The following is a 16,843-nucleotide window of genomic DNA, read 5'->3' on the forward strand; positions in this document are numbered from 1 at the left end:
CTTAGGTCTCAAGCAAGCAACTCTATTCTTAATCAAGCACATCTATATCGTGGCATCAGGAAACTCTTTGGCTGCTGCTTGTCAGAAAAGAGAAATAGACAAGTTGAAAATGAAGACAAGTCTATATGAACAAAGCAAAAACAAAATTCATCCTAGTAGCTCATCAAAAGGAATAAAGAAAGGAATGGAAAACAAAAAAAACCAGATGTAGCTGGAGTGTTTTTGCATGTGATTATTATTTCATTTAATAGTAATGTGCTCGTCATTTCTGCTGATGTTTATTCTCTTGTAAGACTAAATTGAAAGGTGTTCTATTAGTTGCCTAATATGTCGCCTGCACAGCCCCTCTCTTTGTGTAAATGGTTATTTTAAAAGTGAATGCCTGTCATTTGAAAATTTCAGGTCAGACATCAATGTCATTATCGGGCGGGATCGTTTTCAACAAGAAATTCTGATGATGAAAGAGCAAAATTGTTGAAAAAACATGAGACTGAGTGTAAAAGGTTGCAAAGAAAGGTACTATTTAAAAGCTAAAATGCAAAAATGTCATTGCAATGTTGCATGGTATAATACTGTTACTAAAGAAAAAGATTAAATACTACACCAGTGATTTCAAATGATTTTTCTTCCTTTTAGTGTGCTTATTTGGTGTCTGCTTACTGAGTTTGTGGAGTTCTTGGCCAGTTTATGCAAAAAAAGTATATGGTCATATGATGTCAAGGACTTAGCTTGATGGTTTCTTCAAGTAAATGTAGTACTTATATCCTTTGTTAAAGTTGCAGTTTGTTCATGTCATCAAGCTACTATGTTTTGGAATTTGGGAGTACATGGAAGCCTGAAATCTAGTTTTTATGTTGTGTATTTTAACCTAATGGTTTATAAAGGTTTAAATTCCCGTTTCAGATTGTATACCGTTCAGATTCTGGAAAATTCATCAAATTAAAGGACGAGTGTGTTGAGTTCTCTGAGAATGTTAGCTCAGGTTTGAAGCTTTTGGAGCAGTCTAGGAAAATTACCAACCTGTCTTATCTTATCAACCAAGCTAGCAACTGGCAGGTACATATTTATTTGCTCTTTCTAAAATTGATTTATTCCTTCTGTGCTCTTGCTCTTGCTCATGCTCATGCTCATGCTCATGCCTGCAAGAAGAGGAAAAAAAGAAGAAATTTGTAGGACGAGGAATATTGGTGCAGATAGTACATTTATTTTTTTTTTTTTTTTTTTTTTTTTTTTATATATAAACAAAGGGAGTGGGAAAGCTGCACAAAGATTAAGTGTTCTTAATTTTTATGCATCTTGCATCAACTACTTATTATTCTTGGTATTTATTGAATTATCAGTTACCAACTGACAGGTTAATTTTGATATAACATTTTACAATTCCTTGGTTTTTAAGTATCACATCTATTGCATCCAAAATCTTGAAGACTTATAATTACATTGCAAATATCCAATATACGTATACTGGCCTCTTATATAATTTGCATGGGTTTTAAGCGATTCACATTATTTTTGTGGTCCCTCTCCCCTTTCTTAATTTCGTTGCACCCCTCGCCCCCCCAAAACCATTTTTGTACTACGTAATATCTTTGAGCTATTATGAATTTTTCATATTTGACTAGCCTTTGCCTATTATTTAGTATACGTATGGCTTGAATATCTAAGATGCCCCTCTAGTACTTTGAGCTATTAATATCTAAGTATCCCTATCTTAACTTAGCTGAAATGCGAGTTATATCCAGCTTTTCCAATGGAATTATGATTAATTGTATCAATACTTATACATCAGGGCGTGTTTGATTTGGAAACCATAATTCATAAGTTGATTTTAGTTATAGTGTCTAATACATTAGATGGCTTTGTTGTAATATATATTTCAGTTTTCTGCAGTATATGGTAAGAAACTTTCTTTGCCTCATACCTTGTTTAGTTGATAATGTTGCTCTTCCACCTATGTTATAGGCTTTTGTTTCTCTAACACAGTCGGCTGTTATTTGGCACCTTGTGGCACAAGCTATAATGGCACTTTAGCCCTTGTTTTTAATATCGCTAAGACTGTTGTGATGTATCTGATAATTTGAGCAGCATTTGTTCTATAATATTCTGTCTTTTATTAACTTTTAGATTATGTGTAATAACTTCTGTTTTTTTTTTTTTTTTGGGCATTCATCTTTACAACTGCCTTTTTAGCCCACCTTTACTTGTAACCTCATTCGATTGTGGTGTCTATCATCCCAAAGGGAATTTCTCTTTAAAACAGAACCTAGTTGTTTGACCTAGCAATGCTTTTACATTCAGGCTACTGCTAGCTGCTTTATCGATCGCTTATCAGAGGAGTATGACAGTTATGTCGATATTATTCAGCCAATTCAAGTTGCAATTTATGAAATGAAATTGGGTTTGGCACTGCTCTTGTCAAGTACCCTTCAGACGGATTTTCTTGGTAGAATGCAAGAAAATAAAATCGATCCCATTCTGGTATTAGACGATTCCCTTTGATATTGTTCATTTTTTTTACATTGTTACTTCACTTCTAACTAATAGAAAAAATGTACTCAGGATGCAATTTATTCAATCATGAGATTTCCTCATGGACATCCTTTTGAGAGACAAGTCCAGATAAACTATGGTACACCTGAGTTCCCCTTCTACACTGTTGATTATTCAGCATGCACTAGGATGGAAAAGGTGGATTTACTGAAAAAGGTTATTCAATCAACTGAACGAGATGGAGGAAAGGTTTGTGTTTCTGGTAACTCTAGCATCATGAGTTCTTGATAAAGTTATGGTTTTAATGATTTCTTTTGACATATAACAGGTTACATCTTTCCGATTGGAAGCTTCTCTTTTGGATAACATGCTAGGGCATGTTGTGAAACTAGTCAGTAGCACTAAGATGTTGGATGCTGTATCTTTTGCGGTGAGGATTTGCCTTTAAATTTAATGGTTGTGATTAATTCAAATGGAGAACTCATTTCTTTCAATGTACTTCCTTGAATCAGATTGTTGATAAGATATCTGACTTCTTTACGAGATTGTGGAGCAATGCCAAAGTTCAAGAGAAAACTGAGAAGGACAATGAAACACAGCTGTACAAGTTCAGGCCACGTCCCTTTAAGCTAGATAATGTATATGAGATTGATTTATCATCTCTAAACAATTCATTTTCGGGGGATAGCTTCACTGAATGGAAGGAGGAGTTGTTACATGAAGAAGAGAATACTATATCTTCTGAAGGGGTAAATCCTTGAACTTTTTCCACATTATTTTTTATTTTTCATGTGCTTGGAATTTGAACAAAATACCTGATTGTGCAGAAAGATGCTATTGATCAGTTTGAAAGCTCTGGAGATTGGAGTCTTATTCCAGAATCCATACTCAACACCATGGTGAATGTGCATGATCGGCTATTTGGATCAAACAATCTTATTGAAACTGTATGTTCTTGAACATTTAAATTTTATCTTTTTTCTTCTTTCCCTTGGTTTTTTTGTGTCCAGCATTGTCAGAAGGGTTTGCTGCTGTTGATATTGGATTGATATTATGTCTTTCTCTTTGCTACCAAGTTTTCTGTAGTTAATTGTTAGCATAAGATATACAACTATCATATTATTAGTCATAGATTTTTTCTCCTTTTGATTGATTTGTCATATTTTCTATTTTATGATATTCCATGTTCTGTCTTATAATATATTTTCTATGTTTCTTAAACTTCTTATTTATTGCTAGCCACTTACTTTTCCGTTTTTGCAGATGGGTATTGTCCAGATGTCTAATGAAGACAAGCTGAATGTTTTTGTTAAATCTTATAATCTTGGATCAACATTACTAAAAGGTAAGAATTGCAAATATCAAAGCAATTTTAACTTGATCTGTCAAGGTTTCATGTAAAGATCATTTACAGGTTGATTAAATTATTGTCTAGATTTTACGGGAACATCTGTTTCCTTTTTGGATGCTAAACTTGTTGGGGAGCATATGCTTCGCCTCTGTCTCGAGCATGAACATATGCAGCCTTTATCCAATGTGACAGTTGTTTCACGAAATTTTTACAAGGTATTGAATCCTACTTTCCTACACATCATTCCGACTGTTAATCCATTGTTACAATCTACGATGAACATAACATCATTTTTCAACTAGGATCCAAATCCTGCTGTCGTGGCGAGCATGGTGGAGTTGATCAGTGCTCTTAGGAAGAAAGTTCTATCTTTGTTAGAGCTGCGAGATGAACATCCAGGACTGCAGAAGATCCTGGATATCATTGATATGCTATTGGGTCTTCCTCCGAGCACCTCTGTTGCTCAGGTATTTAGACTTATTTTTTATAGGTTCTGGATGTTGTGCTTTGAAGTAGAAACTTAATGCAGGTGAGGTATCAATGTTGATAGATATTGGAATAATAACAATTTTGATTAAAAGACCTTTCATGAAACTCTGGATTGATATATCTATGTTATTTAAAATTTTAAGCGTGGCATTTTCTTCACCGTACTGGTGTAAAATCGATCCAGGTATGAATTACAGGTCAGACATGTCACTTTGCATTTGGATACGGCTAGATATGGAAGCAGATAAAATGTGTAAGAGCAAAAAAAAAATAAAAAAATGAAAAAAATCGCATACTTTGTTGTACACCATCAAATTATAAGATCTAGGGTTTGAGTTTATTTTTGAGATGTTGGGATTAGTGCACCTGCGGTAAAGCGGGGTATTAGGGTGGCTGAAGTGAGAAAGATGGTTCAAAACAGAGGAGAAGATAGTGGAATTTGAAAAGTTGAACTCCAGCTCCATGAATAGAGCGCAGCTAAATATCACTACATTTTGGTAGATAAATTGTATTTGAGTTATAAGGGAATGTGTAAAAAAAGAGTGTCCCTATGTCCAAATATATCAGAACTACTACGTTGAACATTCAGATCTGCACTTAGAGTTTGGCATGCCTTCTGCTGATTATTTCCTTTTAACAGTTTGAAAGAGTTTATTGCTTTTGCTTATCTTTTTTTTTTTTTTTTTTTTCCCTTGTATCTTCTTAAGGCTTTATCAGGCATGCAATTTTTGGTTAGCCGAGTGATATTACTGCAGGAAAATGGTGCAAAATTCCCTCTTGCTGGTGAGGCACATGGCTTTTTCATGAGCAAGATCACTAATTACTTTTTATTTATAATTTGGATCATTTACTTTATTCTGGTTTTGCTGTAATAGATGAGCTAGAGCCTATTGTTGCTCTTATTTCGTCCTTTCAAAAGATGGAATTCAATGTGTGGAAAACCATGTTGGATGATGTTCTTATTCAATTTGAGATGAATGCTGTGAAGGTAACTGTCTGGTTTTTTATTTATTGATTTTTTAAAAATCTCAAAGATAATTTCTTTGGTTTCAAGATTTTAAATTGTTAGTATGCATGTTGATGATCTTATATTAGTCTTCTTCAGAATCTTGTCAGTAGAATCTTGGTGATATTCTTGGGCTTTGAAACAAACTATGATGAGCACTGAATATTCTTATTTTTCAGACTTCAGTTCTGTTCTGGCTTATCCTCATTTAATTTAGTAGTTATGACAACTCCCTAGTACATGTATATAGCTAGTGCTAGCTTAGATCTTATTCACCTGAGCCAAGAAGTAAGACCAAGATGGGTGACCAAATAAATCATGTCTAGGCTAAGTATCAGAGGGATCCAGTTGTTTTATTATAGTGTCTTATTAGATAGGTAATTTATGTATTGTAAACTTTGATGTCATCAAGCTGTTTGGCTACCATTTTAAGATAGTATCAGTATAATATTCTGCCCTTTTGCCCCTCTATTTTCTATTAATGCAAGGCATATTGATGAGTTTTTTTATTTTTTTTTTGATGCAGTTATGGTTTCCACTTTACTTGGTTCTGCATCGAGAAAGCACTACAGATATTGCTGAATATACTCAATTTACCCTGCAAAGGCATGTCATTTGCAATCTTAGTGGTTATAAATTGGCTAAATTTGGAAGTTTTGTGTGACTGAAATCATAGATGAATTACATCCTATCAATTTCACTAATTACAATCTCAAAAAGTTGCTTACATAGCCCCTTCCCAGGAATTGAAATACAATGCAATTGCTATTTCCATAATGTGTAACTCCAGATGAAGCAACTGCTGATTCAAATGTTGTCTGACGTGTCCCTGCAGCTTAGAGGAGTTTATTCGAACATCTAGTGTTGGTGAATTTAAAAGACGTCTGCAACTCATGCTTTCCTTTTATGGGCAACTTAATTATGGCATATGCCTGGGATCCTATGCTAGGTATTTACTCTCTGCACTTTGTGATCCCCTGTATAATTTTATATGTTGTTTTATTTTTCATTTTTCTAATTTATGGCCAAGTGAAGTTTAAATATAATATTTTTGCCTCAATTAATATCCTTTTTTTTTCATTTCTGCAACAGTATTTTTGGTTACTGCTTGGTTTTTTGTCTTTGAGTAATTGAATGTGCTGCAATTATTTATCTATATAATTCTTGATAAATTGTTATGACCTGCAACGTGATCGTTATGTTTGTTTGCCAGTGTCCACTTCATCTATGTTTTGCATCTGTTGGCAGACTTCAGATTGTACTCGTCTCCAAAGAACAGCTCTGCTACAATTTTTAATTGTGTTTTTCTTTTTTTTGCAACTTTAGCCCATTCAATGAATAAAATTATCAGTAACTACTGATTCTTCCCTTTAACCCTCTTTGCTGTTGTTGAATGAAAATACAAAAGCATCATATGTGTTATGACTGTTATCAACATGTGACCTGATGCTGGCTTTTCTGTCTACCTCCAATGTTACAACTAACTTATTAAATCGTTGTCTTTCAAATTCATGCCATAATGCTATATGAACACACTTCATTTAAATGTGCAGTTGTACACAGAAGGAAAATCAAGATGTTTTATACAATGTTTTTGGTTTCTATATGCAATCACTGCCAGTGTAAGTCTTTACACATAATAGTAATTCCTAGTTTCTGCTGAATCCCTCTTATATAATGTTCTCTACTCTATGTTGATGATGGATAATTATATTAATATCTGTTTCTATAGGGTTATGAATCACATTGCCTCTAGCACTAAGAACATAAAAAGAGAGTTTGAAGAACTTTTAAAGCTATGCCAATGGGATCGTCCTGAAAAGCTTGTGTCCCTTGAAATCTCAAAAAGAAATCGTCAAAAGCTGAAAAAACTCATACAAAAGTACACTGTAAGTAGTTTCTTTACTTGTGTAGATGTGTACTTAAACATCATTGATGTTTCTGGAACAAGTCAAATCTTTAAAAGTTTTCTGATTTTCTTGTTGAAAGGTTTTGTAGTTGTTGTTGCTCTTAGTCTGCTGATAGTGGTATGTGTTGCATGTGTAATAATCCAATTAATAAATTTTCTGCTGAAACTGAATTTAATTTGGAGTATCCAAGTAGTTCCATTCTCTATATCTGAATGCAATATTTAATTTGGTATGTGTTGTTGTTCCACTAATGGTTATATTTCTAAACCTATAAGTAAACATCTCTTTCCGTACTCTTTATCTGAAAGCAATATTTGTATCCTTGTGTATTTGCAAATCATATACTAGTGCTGTTCTGTCGAAGTCATAGCTGTTCCATATATCCATGAATATAATAAAGAATGGAATTTGATTCGTAATCTGTTTAATGGTGTAATTAGGAGAGCATGATAAGGTGTATATGTTTTATGGTTATTAGAGAACAATGAAGTAAGACAAACCAAAATAGGAACGTTGACATATCAATGGGATGGTGGAAGTAGCTTTAAAGGCTCTAATAATGTAAAAGGATTACAGTGTAAGGTATATTAATTTTCTGACCAATAGAACCGCTGAGGTGGTAACTCATACTCCCTCCGTTCGCTTTTGATAGTCCCTTATGGGCAAATTTTAGTCCCAAATTGTTCACCCCATTTGCTTTTTCCAACAATCATTAATATTAATTTTTTACCAAAATTCCCTCCAATTTGCAACAATACATGTGTAAATTTAAATTTTCCATGTAAATTTTGTTTTCCCATGTACTTTTATTACTTTCTCTCTCCACTTTTTTGCATACCCAATGTCAATTAATTTCTCAATGTACTTTAACTATTCTTATTTGTGTTTATTAATTCCCGTGAAAATTGCCCATAAGGGACTATCAAAAGGGGACGGAGGGTGTATATGGTTAGTCTTTGGAATATTTGGTTGGAGGGTTTTTGATGAAACATGCCTGTACGTTATTTTATGACCCATTAAAAGTGCTTATGGCATAAGAGTATTTTTCCTTGACTTTCTTGCTTGTCCAATGGATGATCAAGTAGCTCATAAAATGTGCTGCTGAAGAGGATTATTACTCAAACAATGCTCTCCCTATTTCTTGTTGCTATTACATGACTCTAAAGTGGAGTGAATAAGTTGAAAGAAATTAATAGGTGGGTACATACTGGTGATGTTGGCTTCTATTTATAGAAAAAATAGAGAGAAAAGGCTTCCTAAATAGATATGTAGCAAGTATTTTTTATCTGAGGAAGCAAGTTACATACCCCTTCTAGCTTACTGTTGAATTATTTTTGTTGTTCTTTCTTTTTCTGAATAGTTTTTATATCATTCACCTCTGATTCATGTTGATGCAGGATGCACTCCAGCAGCCAGTTTTGCTTGTACTTACTCAGGAATCTGAAGGTTTAAAATCCCAGAAGTTTGACCACTCGCCTGACAAGGATCGAGAACTTTCTTTATTTGATATATCTCATTTTGATTACAGGTGAATTGTCTTATCTCTAGGTTCTTTTTTATATCAATATATGCTTATTTCTTACATATTTTATTCTGTACAGGACAACTTGGTATGAAGACTGGAAGACCAAAGCTAATAATGCCTTACAGTGCTTTCATGGTGAAAGAAAATTAAATATTCATACGTCACGTGATGGTACTGAAAGATTTCCTTGCCTATCAAATTAAATATTTAATTCATTGATATTCTTGATTTCCTTATTAATTGTGGTGGCAGAGGGTCATATCAGGTGCAAAAGATCAGGGGACCAAACTTTATGGAACCCTTTCCTAAGCTCCTTTTATGAGCCTAAGCTTACACTTTGTGAGTTTGGATTAGTCCTGTGTGACCCTCTCGCACTCAATAAGTGTCTCTTTCTATAAGAATCTCCTTCCTGCCTTGGGAACATGATCACACCCTGGGAATTAATTTTCCAAAACCTAATTAAAATCGTTCTATTATGCAGTGGATGCCAACAATGCTGAGTACCATTCTGCTTTGAAGTCTCCTGGTCTTGCTTACAAGGAAGAATGGATTGAAGTCTGGCATAATCTAGAGATAATATGTAGAGCTGTGTCAGAAAGTGCAGATATGTGGAAAAATGAAGGGAAATCTCAAGTAAAGATGAGGGCTTTTTCAGATCTTCTGAAGCTTTTGGAGAGTCATGGACTATCAAAGCACAAATCTAACCTTCAGAAGCTTTTGGAGAACAGTCCATTGTTCACTGCAAAGTCTGCCTTAATAGATGTAAGAACCTTTTAATCTCTTTCCATATCCTGGGTTTAAATTTTTTCTTCATTTTCTTTTTGGCTACTCTGCTGTCCCATTATATTTGTCATTTGTATATCCCAAAGGTTGCCCTAACATCAAGAATTTACTCTTATGTTGTGTTGGATTTAAATTTGAAAATACAATGACTAATCAACTGTATGTGGATCATCTCCTAAAAAAGTTTGATTACCCAAAATGAACAGAAATATTGGGATGGAAGGAGTGCTGATTTCTCGGATCAAGTATCTTAGCTTGCATAATGTACTGACAACTTGAAAATTGCAGGAAAAGTTTAAACAGGGAGAATCAAATTGGTGGTTTTTTCTTCCATCCTATGATGTACAACATTTGTTGCTGAAGCATGACAGTTTGTCCTTCAAGGAAGTTGATCTCAATGCCTCAAACCTCGTTAAACATTCAAACCACATTAGTGTAGAAGACAAGTGGAGGTGTGCTAATCAATACTACTTCAAAAGTTTGGCTTCAGCGAGACATGTGCAGCAGATATCGCTTAGCTTTCACAAAGATTTTAATCCGGATCAGGTAAATCTCATGCAACAATCAATAGGATGGATCTTTGATCTGATTTAATTTGTGATGTAATGATCGCAACCGTATCTTCTCTGGAGGAACAAGTAATAAATACTGAAAGAACAGGACAACTTCCAAGTTGATGTTGGACCACATTCTAAACACAGAAGAAATCTATTTCCTGCTTGAATTATCAGAAGAAATCTAAACACAGAAGTATGGAGGTCTCGGTTGTAAGAAAATTCATGAAAAACCTTATCAATAAAGACTTTACCTTCTTCAGTTGTCATTATTTTTTGGATCAACTATAGTATAAGACAACCTTTAAACAAATTCGAAAATAGTATCATGACAAATCCAGGAACCAAATGCAATATACAAATGTGTTTTATGCATTTATATTTGTTCAAGTAATCTTTATTTTACAACCTCCTATTGGTTGAGCTGTATGATAGCCTGTTTTAAGCCATGCTTCACAGTTCACACACTATATGGAAAACACAGCATGGACATACTCGTCACTTTAATTTAATTACCTGGATATGCATCTAAGATTTTTATATGATGTTTCATGTAGGTTAATCGGTGTAATAGCTTCCTTGAACACCTTGTAATGATACAAATGGAGCAACGTGCTGCTGCTTATGATCTGCGTAGCCAATTGCAACACTTGAGGAGAAGCGTACAATGCTTGAAAAAATTGTGTTTGGTTTGTCATTCTGTTGCTGAAGGACATACTGATGAAGTCAATGTTTCTGCTAGTCAACAAGTTCTCTTTAGATGCATGTGGCAGCAAAAGGTAAGATTTTATGCCCCTAGAGTCTTGGTGGTTGGTACATGGTACTTAGGTTTTCTAGTTATTTTTCATCAAACCTACATTTCCTTCATCTGTAATGTAAACATAATGCAGGAACTTTTTGATACATTTTGTTCTATGCTGGGAGAAGAATCCTTGATGCTAAAAACAGTTATAGATACCCATATGAGTAGCTGTCAAAGCATTAAAGATGCAGCAAATGGCATTCTTTTGCTCATTGAGGAATTCAGTCCGGCATTTGAGAAATCTAAAGTAGGCATTTGGAACTTATCCATCTCTTCTGCTCTCCCTCTCCCTCTTCCCCATCTTCATTCTTTCAAATTAATCAGAATTAGTTTTGTATATAGGGTATTTATGGTGTGTGTCATTGTGATTTCTGACAGGCATTGCTGGATAATGAACTTCTTGGTGATGATAATTCTGCAATTAAAGCATCACATTTAATGTACCCTATTGTGGCTGGCAAAGATATGGAAGCGTTGGTCAAAAAGAATTTTCAGCTCATAAGGGAGTTTCAAGAACATGTTCTTGATTTACGCGTGCGAGTTAACAAGAAATCAATTGAAGATGTTCTACTTGGTCATTTTTCAGATATAATTGAAAAGGTAAGTGATTTTTCTTACAACATGGCCTGGTCTTTGCTGTCAGCCACCCTGCCTTTCATACTTTATAGAGCACAATGAGAGACAAGGGGTAAAAAAAAAAAAGAAGGGGGGGGGGGGGGGGGGGGGGGGGGATTGAAGGAGACCATTGTGTGATGGAGTTATGTCCATTTGTTTTGGAGGGAATTATCACAAATCAAAGTTTCCCTTCAATTTTTTTGTCAGAAGTTATGAAGTGTTTTATTTGTTATTTTATGTTGAGAGGTGGGGAAGGGGACATCATGATTGTGATCCAAATCCCTATGGCAATTTTGTTACAAAATTATTGATCATTTGATCTTGATTAAACTTTTTGTGTTCTACTGTTTTGAATTGAATGGACTAATTGCTGTGAGAAGCTTATATAATCTGTTTGGAATTGCAGGGAAAAAATGTGGAAAATGAGTTTTATTCTGCGAAAGAATGTGACCAACCTTTAACTTGTGCTGAAGATCTTACTGGTCTGGAAGCTGGAATAAATGCATCACTCAGTGATATGTTTAGACATATTAGCAGTGCACTTCAACAACTAGGATCCTGGAGTGACAGGGATGCATTTGATGAAGTTTTATTGATGAAGATCACATCGTGGAAACCTTTGTTTGATTCTTTTGTAGCAAACTTCCGGCTGGATCTTATTAGTCAGAGTCTTGATAAATTAATTTCTTACACTGTAAGCTTTGTAATTTTGGTATTTTAGGAATGATAATATTGTTAAATTAATCATATTCTAATCTTGTTATTTCTCTATAGGGAAAATTACCAAGTATTTCAGATTTATCTTCTGAAACTGGTCTGCAATTTGAACATCTTAAGGAATTGCTGGTTCTGATATTGACTTTTAGTGATGGTCTTTTGCTTGATTTTTTGGCTGTCCACGAGATGGTTAGCTACTCTAAAGTCTCTAATTCTTGTTTTTCATCCTATTGGTAGTGATGTGTGTTGGTCAAAACATCCGAATTACCGACTGACTTAAACTGCATTTGCAGATATCCGTTTTGACTCATAGGCTTGCAGAGATATTTGCTTCATTGTTTTCTGAAGGCTATGGTGTACGCACTGAAGACGTAGTTGATGATACCCTTGGTGACAAGACTCAAGATGCTAGTGGGACTGGCATGGGAGAAGGAACAGGAGGAGTGAAAGATGTGAGCAATGAAATAACTGATGAAGATCAGCTCCTTGGGGCCTCTGGAGAGGTGTGTTGTGCTTTGGTAGCTGTAACCCATTTGTGCTTATTTTATCTGTGGAACTTATTTTAATTTCCCTATTTCTTCATCTCTAAATTGTTCACTTTATTTTTGCAGAAAGAGGAGCCAAATGCATTAAATGAATTACCAAACGATAAAGTTGAAGGAATTGAGATGAAGGATGATTTTGATGCTCCTGACTTCAATTTGAGTGAGGATACTGGCGATGAGAATAATGATGATGACAATGGAGAAGATGAGGATGAGCAGTTAGATAGTGCCATGGGGAATACTGGGGACGATAGTGAAGTAGTAGATGAAAAGCTTTGTGACAAGGAAGAAGATCAAAATCTTGATAATACAAATGAGAAACATGAGCCAGGACCTTCAGTGAAAGACAGAGATCTCGATAACCGGGAGCTAAGAGCTAAAGATGATGCTGCTGCTACAACAGATGAACCTACAGAAGGAGACAATGATGCAACTGATGAAAATGGTAATGCGGATACTAGTAAAGATGGCACTGATGACATGGATAATCCAGATTCAATGAATGTCGACCAAGAAGAGGCTAATGCTGACACCACTGACCTTGATCTCCATGAGCCAAATCAAACTTCTGTTGATGAGACTGAGAACATGGAAGTAGACCAGGACAATACTATGGAAGAAGATAAACCTGATGTGGGGGACAATGATATGGATGATGAAGACCCTGGGGATAACACTGACCCTGAAGATGATACTGTAGCTAAGGCAGAGTCTAACATGTTAAGTGAAGACGCTGAAAATGATTCACAGAACAAAGATGATAAGGATGGCAATATGGATCTGACAGCGCCTAATAAAGACATCAGTGAGCAGGGAAATTCAGACTTATTAAGCGATCATATTCCTAACACACAGCCCATGTCACAGACAATGAGTGAAATGCAAAAGGCAGAATCTACAAGTACAGCACCTGAAATGCAGTGCTCTATGAGCACTGATAATCAGAATGACCTTGCCTCATCGGATAACTCCAACCAGGTGGAAATGCTGTTTGGAAACTCATCAAAGGGTAAACTATCCAATGATCAACCACAGTCCATGCCACAGCAAGATCTGTCATCCTTCCAGAAAAATCAGCCAAACCCATTGCGCAATATTGGGGATGCTCTTCAAGACTGGAAAGATAGAGTGAAGGTTTCTGCTGATGTTCCACAAAGAGATGAGCAGACAGTTGACGAGTTGGATGATCAGGAAGTGGATGAATTTGGGTTTACATCTGAATTTGATCAGGGAACTGCTCAGGCACTAGGGTCTGCAATGCCTGATCAGATGGAGCATAATATTGGCCATGACAAGCCTGATGGAGATGGGCGCACTGCTCAGGAGAATGAACCTGACGAGCTCCGTGATGATGATTCTAATACTGAGGCCATCCACAGTCGTCCAATTTCTACAAGCAGGGTTGACGAAAAGCTCAATATATCTGATTTACATGATGAGTTGCCTGTAGAAGATGTTCAAGAAGCTAAGAGAAAGATCGATGGCAGTCCAGGAAAATCTGTGGAGAGTTTAGTTTCAGTAAGAAAGTCTTACATGACCCAGGACATGAACCAGCTAAGTGAACTTGCAACTAGTGGTGATGAACCAGGGAAAGTGCAGAATCTTGCTGAGCAACTTGGTGAGATGAATATGAATGCTGGTGCTCTTTGGAGAAAGTACGAGCTCCGCACGATGAGGCTGTCTCAGGAGTTGGCCGAGCAGCTACGTCTAGTCATGGAACCTACACTGGCTAGCAAGCTTCAAGGAGATTACAGGACTGGCAAAAGGATCAATATGAAGAAAGTAAGCAATTTAAACTTCGAATCTTTTCCTTGTCTTTTTCATGTTATTTTCATCCAAAACTCATCATATTCTTCCCTGTTGAACTGCAGGTAATTCCATATATTGCTAGCCACTACCGGAAAGATAAGATATGGTTGAGGCGTACCAAACCCAATAAACGTGATTACCAAGTTGTGATTGTGGTGGATGATTCTCGTAGTATGTCTGAAAATTGCTGTGGTGATTTTGCCGTTGAAGCTTTGGTCACTGTGTGTCGTGCCTTGTCTCAGCTTGAGGTGGGGAAATTAGCTGTTACAAGCTTTGGAAAGGAAGGAAACATCAGGTTATTACATGACTTTGATCAGCCCTTAACTGGGGAAGCTGGAATGAAGGTCAGTTCAATACTATATGTTTCTCTATCTTTCCAAAAACCATCTTCAAACCGAAATTTAATCTTCCCCTTTTTTTTGAACTTTGATTCAAACAGATGATCTCAAGCCTGACATTTAATCAAGAGAATACTTTAAGAGAGGAGCCTATGGTTGAACTCCTTAAATATCTGAACAATATGTTAGAACAGGCTGTGGCTAATGCAAGACTGCCCTCTGGACAGAACCCATTGCAGCAGCTTGTTTTGATCATTGCTGATGGTCGGTTTCATGACAACAAGGAAAAGGTGAAGAGGTTCATGAGAGACCTGTTGCAGAGAAACTGTCTGGTGGCATTTATAGTTTTGGATAGTGCTCAAGAATCTATAGTCGACTGCAAGGTATTTTCCCCTTATGCAACTCGCTGCATTTAGTCATGCAGGCCAAGCATCTAAAAAATTAATTCAAATTTGAGGATATATGGATTATTGAAAATCTTTAGGCCTATGCAGAATAGGTTTATAAATGTTATCTGATCCTAATTTTATTTTTATTTTTATTTTTTCCAATGAAGGATTATATTTTCAAGAATGGGTTACTTCAGAAAGCTGTTCCATATCTAGACTCTTTTCCGTTCCCATACTACATTGTGTTGAGAAACATTGAAATGCTCCCAAGAACACTAGCTGATCTATTGAGACAGGTACTCTCTTTGAACTTTAACTAAAATTGTTTTAACCCTTAGCCTCTTACTCTATGTATCCTATACTAAAACCTGGTCGTGGCGCAGTGGCTCGAGCTGGTGCAACAATCAAGAGACTAGCTGAAATGTATGCTTCTCGTCGGGTGGGATTGTATCGGTCTTGAAACACTATTGGTATCTGTTGCGTTGGAAAGGCAGCTTGTATACTTGTACATTAAGAATAGTTTTGAGAGAAAATTACATTCTACATTTGCCATTTGCTTTTTATACAAAAGAATAGGTTTAGAAAGACTGATACATGACCGGAAAAACATCATATACGGGAATGTATATAGGAAAGAGAGACTATGATGTAATCTTGACAGTTTTGTAATATGCTCATTCAATGCATCAAGCTGGTTTCTCTAATGCCCTTATCTTCTCCGTTGTAAACGGACTTGGAATTTTAATTAAATTGGAGTTGCTTCATTCATAGTCTAACCATCTGGTTTCAAACATGGGGTTATCTCTTTTTTTTTTTTTTTTTAATAATTTGGAAAATAGTCTTGTATTTTGAGATGTCTACATCATCTAAGCTAAGGTTATTGTTTAAGATAAGTACACTAGCGCACACAAGATAGTCCTTATATTAACATGTTAACTGTAAAAAGTGAGATTTTTTATGGTATCTAATACTCTTAAAGCTCGATGGTGAACTATTACTCCCTTCATTCCTAAAGATTTACCTTTCTGCATTTATTACTTTGTTAAATTATACTTGTATTTACTAGAGTTGATAAGAGACAAAAGTGATGGGGTCGAACGTATTTTATGTGAGTAAAAGTGTGGTCCTAATTATCAAAATAGAAAAGTGACAATCTTCAAAGGACAACCATTTTTGGTGTATGAACAAACATTTAAGATCGGAAAGAGTAATTGTTTGGTTGAGACTTAATGTCATACATCAATTTCCTGCAACTCTATCCTAGTTTTTGAAGTTTGTCCAGTGAATAAACAATGGTTTGTACAATTTCAAAAGTTGACCATGATTAGGCTGGCATTCATTAAGCATAACTCATTGTAAAACATCAATCATTGGTTAGCATATGCACCAAACATGAATTGGATTAAGAATATACCTTATGATTTACGTTATTAGACTAAGTCCATATTATAAAGTCAAACCAATCCATATTACTATATAAATTTGTTCCATGTACAAGTAAGAAAAAACCAACTTTATTC

The 16,843-nt window shown here is 35.5% G+C and overlaps 1 protein-coding gene across 1 annotated transcript in view; it reads left to right on the plus strand.

Moving 5' to 3' along the window:
* The window catches only part of LOC145616223 (midasin-like), a 44,461-nt gene extending 28,325 nt beyond the window's left edge, over positions 1-16,136 (plus strand). Inside the window, exons 46-76 of the mRNA XM_081670915.1 lie at positions 403-516; positions 904-1,056; positions 2,299-2,478; positions 2,560-2,739; positions 2,819-2,920; positions 3,003-3,239; positions 3,318-3,437; positions 3,754-3,835; positions 3,926-4,056; positions 4,144-4,308; positions 5,038-5,113; positions 5,206-5,318; positions 5,863-5,942; positions 6,172-6,285; positions 6,890-6,958; positions 7,069-7,225; positions 8,644-8,774; positions 8,848-8,942; positions 9,253-9,533; positions 9,843-10,100; positions 10,666-10,887; positions 10,999-11,157; positions 11,289-11,510; positions 11,932-12,219; positions 12,300-12,431; positions 12,536-12,745; positions 12,854-14,569; positions 14,659-14,940; positions 15,036-15,317; positions 15,491-15,619; positions 15,707-16,136. Of these exons, the coding sequence (XP_081527041.1) occupies positions 403-516; positions 904-1,056; positions 2,299-2,478; positions 2,560-2,739; positions 2,819-2,920; positions 3,003-3,239; positions 3,318-3,437; positions 3,754-3,835; positions 3,926-4,056; positions 4,144-4,308; positions 5,038-5,113; positions 5,206-5,318; positions 5,863-5,942; positions 6,172-6,285; positions 6,890-6,958; positions 7,069-7,225; positions 8,644-8,774; positions 8,848-8,942; positions 9,253-9,533; positions 9,843-10,100; positions 10,666-10,887; positions 10,999-11,157; positions 11,289-11,510; positions 11,932-12,219; positions 12,300-12,431; positions 12,536-12,745; positions 12,854-14,569; positions 14,659-14,940; positions 15,036-15,317; positions 15,491-15,619; positions 15,707-15,739 (6,513 nt within the window). The 3' untranslated portion in view covers positions 15,740-16,136. The remainder of the gene's footprint in view (positions 1-402; positions 517-903; positions 1,057-2,298; positions 2,479-2,559; positions 2,740-2,818; positions 2,921-3,002; positions 3,240-3,317; positions 3,438-3,753; positions 3,836-3,925; positions 4,057-4,143; positions 4,309-5,037; positions 5,114-5,205; positions 5,319-5,862; positions 5,943-6,171; positions 6,286-6,889; positions 6,959-7,068; positions 7,226-8,643; positions 8,775-8,847; positions 8,943-9,252; positions 9,534-9,842; positions 10,101-10,665; positions 10,888-10,998; positions 11,158-11,288; positions 11,511-11,931; positions 12,220-12,299; positions 12,432-12,535; positions 12,746-12,853; positions 14,570-14,658; positions 14,941-15,035; positions 15,318-15,490; positions 15,620-15,706) is intronic.
* Positions 16,137-16,843: the final 707 nt, after the last annotated feature.

Source organism: Chenopodium album, chromosome 26, assembly GCF_948465745.1.
Source record: "Chenopodium album chromosome 26, dcCheAlbu1.1, whole genome shotgun sequence".
In the NCBI taxonomy this organism is placed as follows: domain Eukaryota; kingdom Viridiplantae; phylum Streptophyta; class Magnoliopsida; order Caryophyllales; family Amaranthaceae; genus Chenopodium; species Chenopodium album.